The sequence below is a fragment of the Athene noctua genome, chromosome 5 (genome assembly GCF_965140245.1).
Source record: "Athene noctua chromosome 5, bAthNoc1.hap1.1, whole genome shotgun sequence".
NCBI lineage: Eukaryota > Metazoa > Chordata > Aves > Strigiformes > Strigidae > Athene > Athene noctua.
The window spans coordinates 32,313,728-32,323,501 of record NC_134041.1 but is presented as its reverse complement, the minus strand read 5'-3'; the positions used below and the strand labels follow the sequence as shown (position 1 = coordinate 32,323,501).

Sequence of the window (9,774 nt, the reverse complement as noted above, 5' to 3'; positions counted from 1 at the left end):
TCTTTGGGGCAAAGCTCCCAAATCATGCACTTCCACCATGGACATATTTGCTTCCATGGAGGACAGCACCTTAAGGGGCTCCACAGCCCCAAGCAACAAGGACCCTAGTTGCGAGTCTTGCATTTAAAAGAAAAAAAGTAGCTGTCTCTATGGCAGTAGCCCTGTGAAGAGCTGTTTTTCCATCCCATCCCCTCCTTTCCGCCAAACACCCAGCCTCAAGGCAAGAGACGCCAACCCCTGTGTCCCCAAGACAATGAAGACACACAGTTGAGCAAGGTGGTGGCTCTTTCAGCAACATAAACTGGATTTTATAATCTTTGTCAGCTGTTATGATGGAGGAGACCAGTCATTAAGAAACGGGGAAATGGTGCCTTGTGTGTGGGCTCGAGTGGTGCCATGTTGTTCATGCATGTGTTGAAATGCAGCGATCTCTGCTGGTACCTGCTTTCTAAGGACGAATAGGGACTGTTGGCCAACACCAACCCTTCCAACACAGACACATATTGTCAAACCCTTTCTAAAAACCTGCAGTTGTGCTGGTGATGCATCCCTTACAGTCCACTTCACCCTTTTTGGAGTGGCTTTCTCCAAACCCCTATAGCTTGCAAACCAGATGACCCCTGAGGAGATTTTGTTCTGGTGAAAGTGTGATGAGCCAGCTGGGCAGAGACTTTCTTACACAGCAGCTCAGGCTTGTGACTGTGCACCCTGCTGCCACATGGCCCCTCTCCTCCTCCTCCTCCTCATCCTCACATCTTGTTCCACAGCCACAGGTTGTTGTGCAATGAGCTGGTGGCAGCCACAGCAGTTAACTGCATGGAAAATAGCAGAAGGAAAGTACTGGGTATATTTTTAGCTTATTTTCCTGAAATTTAGTAGTGGGAAGAGAAAAAAAAATTAAAATCGAGTTGTTCCATAAGACTTAATGAAGTCTGGTTTCTGATGGATTTGTGCACTACAGCCCCTAAATCCCTCCCCTTCCATGTCTTCCCAGGCATCCTGCCTGCCTGCAGCAATTCCTACCTCTCTCCAGGTCTCCTACCCATATGGCAGAGCAGGTGGCAAAACACACTGGGCTTGGCCAAGGGGCCAGCCCCTGCAAGTGCCGATGGCCTGAGCACTAGACACAACACTGCACTGCAAGTGGTTTTTGAGGCATCCTTTGCAGCTCTCACCCCTGTTCAGGCACTGATTTTTGCATTGTTTGTAGGACATTAATATTTGTGATACTGCTAGTCCTGTCAAAAGTCTGCCAGATGTACCAGGAAGATCTCAGGGGTGGTTGACCACCAGACGACACCATCCCATCCACCCTATATACTAAAACAAACAGGCTAAAAGGAGCTTTTTTGGACCCTGCTTCTAAATTTTCAGTGTCTGTGGAGGTTTGCAAAGCAAGAACTGAGAGCCCCTTGCTGAGGATGTGTAAATGCAGTCTTTCCCCCCAAAGCCCAAGGTGCCTGCAGGCATCTGTACCTTCCGGTGCCTGGCAGAGCAGGTAGGCAAGGCGAGGGGCAGGACATGGCTCCAGCTGCCTGTACTGAGTGGTTCAGGACTTCGCTAACCCAGTGGGCAGACAGGCTAATGCTAAACGTGTGTGAAGACGCACCCAAGTTCAAAGTCTGGGAATGTTTCATCCATTACCAAAAGATGACATCAGCTGGACCAAAACTATAAACAAACACTCCAATTTGCCAGAGCCACAGATTACTAACAGCTCCGTTTAATAGTCAGTTAAATTATCATCTGGAATTTTACATAGTGTTACAATGACTTTTTTGTTGTTGCTGTTCTTTAAAACCTTTTTTCTTCTTTTTTAAGTAATCCAGAAGGGTTTTGTGTTTCTTGCCACATGGCTATCTCACCCTAAAGCACCCTACTTTCAATCTACAGTAGTAAAACATCACATTAGAGTTTTAATAGAACATCAAGGAGTATGAATTGTAGCCATCTTTGTAAAGAAAAGGACCAAACCATCTTTATATGTTAAATAACTCCACCACAAGTAAAAGGTAGTAATGCTATTGCAGGGGTATGGGTGTAGCAAAGAAAAGATAACGACCCAGAGGTTCATCTTAGGTGAATGATCGCTTGTTAATTCAGAACTAAAACAAGAAGAGAGGGCAGGGGGGAGAGGGAAGTTGCAGAAATGGACAGTGTCTTGTCCAGCTTTTGTGTGGTTGGTAGCATGGGAAGAACCAGGTGTCCAAGAGAGAAAATGCTGTGCCGACCCAACAGTAGGACCCTGCAGCAGATGTGGACAGTGTCAGCTCTGTAGGGAAGGGCACACCTCAGGGCTCACCCATGACTGTTTGGGGTGAGCAAATCCCATACAACACATCTCACTAAGGCCAGGTCTGCAGTCCAGGTGTAACCAGCCTCTTCAGTCTGGGACCCCATGGCAGGCTGCTGGTGTTTGTCTGAGATGGGCTCAGGTGTTAATTGAGGGATTTTGGCAAGAAAATCCAAGTTTAGGCAAAATTCTGAGTAGAAAACCCAGAACAAGGAAACCAAGAAGAAAGCCTTCACAAAGCCAGGGCCATCATGAAAATGGCCCTGGAGACATGCCACACCAGCAGGACCTGCCAACACAGCGGGTGCAGCAATGCCGTGGCAGTCAACCAAGCCAAGCACAGCCTCACCAGCAGACTGCACAGTCTGTCAGGGAATGGGGATGCTGAGTCCATTCAACTGTGTAAGGGTGCTGCCAAAAGACCTTGGAAGGATGACTTTCCCCTTGCCCTCCAGGTGGTCCATCCACCAGCCCATGGGGAAGCTGGGGCCAAGAGAGTGAGTCCGGCCCAGCCAACTGATGCTGCCGCAGGGTTTTGATTGACCACACAAGGGCTTTGAAATATGAGCACAGAAGCAGAAAAGAAATATTTGCAGACCCCCAGTGTAAATCTTGAGGCTGGACAAAAAAGTAACCTAGGCAGGTGTGAATGCATGGGGTGTCCAGGGTTTTCCTGGCAGCGTTGCAGCAAGCAGCTGGCAGACTGCACTGCTCCCATCCCTGCTGCTGCACCTAGTAAGCAATAAAAGAGAGGAGTCTGCTACCCAAAAGAAAATGGTCTGCATTTCATATAAAGGCCACATAAGCGGTATTACTTGGCAAGCAACCAACTTGCATCTGGGCCAGAGCAGCCTTCGTTCAAGCATCCCTCTGAGGCATTGAGCAGAGGTGCCCTTTGCCCATCCCTGAATGGCTGCCTGGCTGGAAGTTAGAAGTTTTCTCAGCATCCTCTGGGAAAAGCAAGAGGATAAACGAAAGTGTCTTGGCCAGGACTGCCTGTGACTGAAAGGAAAAGGAGCCACGGCTCAGTATGGATCACTTGCCCACATCTACCTCCTCATGGAGACAGGGCTGGTCTTGCTCTGAGCCCCAAGCCCTTGGCAGCATCAGGCACATTCAAAATATAAGGAGAAACATATGAGAAAAAGCCCAAAGGATCCAGTTAGACTTCCTTCTTGCAATGAGCATGCATTTGCCTGATGACCCCTGGTAGACACATCCATTACAGAAATGGCATGGGAATGCCCAGGTAACACTGACTGCTGGTGGCTGCTCCCAGCAGCTCCCTGGTCCAGGCCAGCTGCCCCTGAAGGAGAGCTCTGCCCACGAGAAGAGAAGAGCAAAGCACGGTATCATCCAGCAGGAAGATATTTAACTGCTGTTCAGCAGATACTGTATTGCAGTGCTGTTGGCTGTGACTGGCTGCAGACCACAGACCACGCTTCCTTCTCAGTACTATGCAAATATTCGAGCCATGTCCTTGGCAGGTAGAAAGAGGAATGAGGCAGAAAATCATAAGAGATGGGCTGAAGATTGGTCCTGCCAAGACTGAAAAATGAAAAGCAACTTTCTCTCTGAAGAGGTATCATAAAAATCCTACTGTAGGGCTTCTGGCATGTCCAGATCAAAGGTGCCCAGCTAGCAAGTTCAGAGAAGCCTCCTCTGCAAACCAGGCTGGAAGCTAAAAGGAAGCTGTTTGCTGCCTCCAACACTGTCAGTGGTAACAGAGTTTTGGAAAACAGTTTGCTCTGAACCAAGCTCAGTGTCCCAGGACAACCCCAGTTCTCTGTTTTGTTTTTTTTTAAAAAAAAAGTCACATGTGAGAGCTGCAGATGTGAGTCTGAACACAGGCAAGAAACACCCCCAGAATCCTGCCCACCACGCCGTGTCACTGAGCCCTCCAGGAACATCCTGCGCTGCTGCATCGGGTATGCTACACCCCACTTCCCTCGCCATGCTGAGCCTGGGCTATAGGGCAGCTGGTGCAGAAGGCAGCCTTGTCTATGCCGTCTGGGTGCTGCTCTCTTGGCTGGGGCTCTCCTGAGCAGTAGTCTGACATTGCTTCAAGTCTTTATTATGGGGGTTTAAAAAAAAAAAAATGGAAGGGATTTTTAAGTTGACTTCCTAGCAATGTGGTTCCACAAGAAGAAAACTCATGATGTCCAGCTGACCACTGGTCCTGAGGCCAAGCTGCTTTTGCTCTGGAGGACTCTGCATCTTGGAGCAGGCATGGGCTTTGACCATGACAGAAGAACCTGAGGAGATGGGCTCACCAAAGCCCCTCTCTCGTTGCCTCAGCTGGTGACACCATGCCAGCCCTGCCCTGAAATGGCACAATCACTTGGCAAGGTCTCATCCAATTCTTGTGATTTACAATCGGAAAAAAAAAAAAAAAAAAATCCCAACCCTCTTGGCCATCCAGTGGCAGTTTTGTTCAGCCATAACCATTAGCATCTCAACCTGACCTGCATGCCCTGCCTCCATCTTCCCAACTCTGAATCACCTGTTCTCCTGTCCTGGCTGTGTCACTGTGTTTCTCTCATGACTGGTGTCCCCCACCCTTGGGGACGGCCCCCACAGTCAAGGCAGGGATGGGGCAGGAGGAGAAGGCTGTGCCCTCCCAAACTGCCCTCTCCACTAATGCTGAGGAACCTCTTGGCAAAATGAATAAAACTAAACCAAGAAAACTGGGTCCCACAAGACTTCTAACTAGAAAGGCTTTTGGCCAAGTTAAAGAAGAAACTAATACTGAGTCAGTCCAGCACAGAGCAGCCGGTTTCACGCCCCGGTCCAAATTTTTGCCTCCAGAAACATCAGTGACACCCTCCCCCCACCCCATGGGTCCATGTATAAAACCCTCACAAAAGCCTGTGGGAAGGCCAACATGAGAGCGGACACCCGCAACCCTCAGTAGTCCTTGTCACCATAGTCATTGTAAAGGACACTCAGCGTCTGCTCCTCGCATGTCTTCTTGAGGTCCCGGCTGAGCTCCGACCAGTCGAGCCCATAGGGCTTGATCTCACTGTAGCGGCAGGCGAGGTATTTGAGGGACGAGCGCTGGAGGCTGATCTTGGGCTCTTGCAGGAGGCCATTGCACCAGCTGCTGAGGTCCCCCAGCTGCGAGAGGATGAGTCCGGCCTTCCTGCAGTGAGGGAGGGCACGGAGAGATGCCAGGGGGGACGGACAGCGAGGGGGCAGTGAGGGTGATTGAGACACCATGGAGGGGATGGAAGGAAAGGCAGGAGGAGCATATGAGGAGAGAAAAGCAAAGATGGTTAAGAACACCACAGGGAGCTCCTGAAGGGAGAAGAGATAATGCAAGAGTTGGGCAGCATGGAGAGCAGTTGAGTGGAGCCTGATGCTGCCAGGATGAGGAGGGTTGGCAGGGCTGGGGGGACACAGCAGCCCCGTGGCAGCACTACAAACCTAAATGCATGCAAGACCAGCCCCTACCTGGAACAGAGATGCCTGTGCCACCACAGCAGTGCTGGACCTGCTGCACAGGTCTTGGGACTCAGCTTACACTTCCCTGCCCTGTCCCCCCTTCATCTTCCATCCCATATCGTTCCCACAACAAGGCCAGGTTTGCTGAGGGTTTAGTGAGGGGACAGCCACAAGTGTAGATGTGAAACTCCCAGCACCCCTTGGGAGGGACATCATCAACAACTCAGATGGCATCACTACTCACTGCTGCAGCTACTGGACCCCAAATATAACAGGATGGGAAAGTAGGAGCCAAAAGCACTGCAGAGAAATGCTAAAAAGTGTCAGGCATGGCACATGTAGCTAGCCCAGGGCAGTGTCACCACATGTGTCTGCTCCATGAAGTGCATGTGTTGTATATTTGGGAACTGTGCTCATCACATTTGGGAACTGTGCTTGATGTAGAGCTCCAGTGACATCAGGAAGGACAGGGAAAAGGCAAGCATGCTGGGAGCATCAATCCCTTACCATCACGTAGCTGAAGGGAATGTGATGGAGAAGAAATGCACAGTATTGGGAGCCAGCATGCTGGGACACCACTGAGCAGGAAGGAGATTCAGGGAAAAAAAACACTTAAAATATCATGCCTGGCTTGTGGGCGTTTGCATGGAAGGATGAAGGTGAGACAAAAATTACAGTCCTCACAAGATGCAGTATCACAAGATATAAGTACAATGAATGACACTCCTGGTACATGACTTGTAATGTTTAGTAACAGTTTAGGAAATGTGTCCCACAGGACAGTGCACAAACTAGAAGGAATATACTGAGCCATGCAACACAGGTTTGATCCCAAAAGATCTGAGAAAGCAGGGGATGTGGCGGAGCTCCCCAGTTCTTTGCATGTGCGTTTTGCACTTTCCAATTGCAAAGAGCAAAACAAGAAAAAGCAGGTCACGGCAGTAGCACTTTGTAAAGAGCCACAACCCAACCAAGCAAGCCAGGAGAGAAGGTTGGGTGACAGAGGGAGAGGAGGTCCAAGAGGAATCCATCTTCAGAAGACAGACATGCAGCACCTCCAGGACAACAAAGCCTTGGTGTGGGCTTGTTCTGGTAGTGAGAAAGTGCTATATTACAAAGCCCTCATGTTGCATGAGATATTGGAAGAGCGCAGAGGATCCTAGCCAAATATGACCAAATTGTGTTCTCTTCTTTTCATGTTTTTCCTCTTAAAATTGTACTCCTAATGCTTTTATCAAGAAAAACAGGTTGCTCAGATAAAACCATCACGTTCATTTTAAACTTGTCTAGCACTTGGGTGATCTCCAGGGAATCTGGCAAATGTGGAGGTAATGGATTCAAATGAAGTGTCTTGAAGGTGAGTATCGCATGTGCTTGGAAATCCAACAAAAGTTTAAGTGCCTGAAGAGCTCAGATAAATTCCCTATCCAGCTTCAAGGGCAGTTGGTGGGTTAGGATAGACAGGGAAGAGGAGATATACCCCCTTAGTAGCTTTAACTCGGCATCTGTTCAGCACAAAACAAGCAGCAGATGCACAAACCGTGGTGCTAGGGGGAAAAAAAAAATCTCTTTGTCACATTCTTACTTGGATAAGCAGAGGTTGTGTGTGGAGCACAGAGCTGTGTTGTGGCTGGTTTGACAGCTCAAGGGTACATGTACCAACCATTGGAGGAACATCCACACCCTGTCCACACCTTCCTCCAGGCCAGGTACACCATGGGAGGGCTTCTTAGAGAGGAATTATTTTACCCCAGGACTAGCCAGAGCCTTGACTTTCCTGCAGAGGAAACCCTCAAGATTCATCATGGAGGTGGTTGCAGCTCCAGATCGATCACTTTCCAGAGGTCTGGACAGAATGCAGTCCATTTAATACAGTAAATACAGTAAAAACTGTGAAATAAAATTACTGTGAACTGTATGTGTTTTGTGTGTGTTTTGGGTTTTTTTTAACGACCAAATGTTTCAAGAAATTACTGGAAAATGTTTAAAGAAGTCACTAGGGAAACTGTATTGTGTCAGTTCTGTGGACAGTGCTTTCTTTAAAGGGGGGAGTTCTTAGGATGTACTTCTGAAGTGTTGGGCTTACAAAAATGCAGTTTGTGCCACTCTGAAATGGAAAAACGAATTGGAGAAACAAACTTCTCACCGTAATTCCTTGCAACAAGTTCTTGTATCACAGGCTGTCCAAAGAAGCCCAGGGCACGGGGGCAGGTCTGGACCCACTGAGAGGTTGTCCAGCTCTGCAGCCACATGACACCTGCAGCCCCAGGGCTCACATCCAGAGCACAGCAGAAAGGTGAAGGTGCTTAACATGGTGATAGCCATCCAATGCTGGCCGGGTCTTACAGCTGTGAGAAGGCAGCCGACCTCTCACTTGTCATGGTCCCTACCTCTAGACATCTAGGCAAGGTGTTGTGACTGACTCTCTTCCTCCAGTATCACAGGTACCCTAACAGGAACATTGAATATGATCCCACAGATTTTGGCTCAAAGCCCACAAACGCTACCAGACTTCACTAGGCCTTGCATCAAATCCTACTTTGACTTACTGCTTGCTAGAAAATTACTTGCCTTTCCCTGCATTTCCTCTCCTTATGCAAAGTCCAGGGCTCTCTGCGGCTCTTCTCGAACTGGGAGGGAGCGACTCACTTTCGTAACCCCAGACAAGTTATCTGCACACACCCTTGCTTCCTTTGGTCCAGCACCAGCGTCACCAAGAAGGGAGGCGAGCACACCCCAAGCAAGCAGAGCCAGAAGGCAGCATAGCCACGTGGAGGAGGAGGGGCATGGTAGAGTCAGTCACGTGGGTCCACATCCAGTACTTCAAAGGAGCATCAGCAACAGTCAAACAAACACTCTGTCTGCTGGCTAAATAATGTCATCTGCAAGTGATTTGTCCTGTCACCACCAGTCTGGATGCTTCGCCCTCGCAGACGATCAAACAGGAGGTCTGCTTTCCAAGATTTGTCATCACCAGAACCCATTGCAGCTGCCTAAATGTCTCTTTCCAAGTAGCACAAGCTGCAAACACTTCATCAGCAACTTGCGTCATCCTATCCTAAGCGCTCCAGCATTTCCAGAGGGTGGAATTAACCCTCTAGCTCATAGATTCACACAGCAAATGGTAACATTTGGGCAATTCAGTGGCATTTCTGGCTGCTCCATGCCAATGCACCTCTGCCATATGGGGCTCAAGGAGGCAGCTTCCACCCCATGTTCTGGCTGGTCCTTGGTCTCCTCACTGAGGCAGTAGCAGTGATGGCAATGTTCAGCCTCAGTGATGGCAGTGGCTGTGTGATGACCCAGTCTTCACATATGAAATTTTATGTACTCCTCATGCAACCCATCACAGCAGATGTCAGATGGTCTGTGCAAACCAGGGCTGGATTTCACATCTGGAGACAGCAGCATCACCACAGCTGGACTCGAGATGAAGGTGAGACATTAGTCCAAGCCTCCTGATCCCACTCATTGTCATGGGAATAAAGCAACCCTGGGCAGAGGAGCTGGTGGGAGCCTCAGCCTTAATGAGACTCCACATGCCACGATGACACTACTGAATTTTGAGACTGTGCCTCAAAGCGCTCATATTTCTTAGAACATAAATGGGAAAAAAGGAAAGAGGAGAGACCCCAGCTTTGTCCCAGGGAGTGGAGGAACTCTTAGGAGTTTCCCACCAAAGCTGGACTAGGAGACATGCCTGACACTAAATGCAAGACAACGACCAGCTATTTGCTGAGTCTTTCTGACCACCTAACGGAGATTTGGAGGTCAGAGAAGGTATGCAGTGGATCTCCAGTCCTTTACTAGAAATCCACAAGCGATCACCTGGAAAAGCAGGGTTGGAAGACAGCTAGAACTGTGAGAACAGCAGGAGGAGTTGTGGGACAGGGGGTAAGGTGAAGGACATGCATTTCATAGATAGAAGCTGGTGCTGACGTACATTTGAAGTAATCCTTATTTCCGGATGGGCTTAAGGTTCCAGTTCTTTGGAGGCCAGATGCTATGAAACACCACTGCAGCCCACACAATCTCCC

At 49.0% G+C, this 9,774-nt stretch overlaps 1 protein-coding gene across 3 annotated transcripts in view; it reads right to left on the bottom strand.

Moving 5' to 3' along the window:
• Positions 1–1,709: 1,709 nt before the first annotated feature.
• Positions 1,710–9,774, bottom strand: part of ASTN1 (astrotactin 1) — a 57,114-nt gene continuing 49,049 nt past the window's right edge. For 2 of the 3 annotated variants that reach the window (XM_074906980.1, XM_074906981.1), the window contains exon 23: positions 1,710–5,435. In XM_074906980.1, the coding sequence (XP_074763081.1) occupies positions 5,201–5,435 (235 nt within the window). In that variant the 3' untranslated portion in view covers positions 1,710–5,200. The remainder of the gene's footprint in view (positions 5,436–9,774) is intronic. The other variant, XM_074906982.1, reaches the window with a different exon arrangement.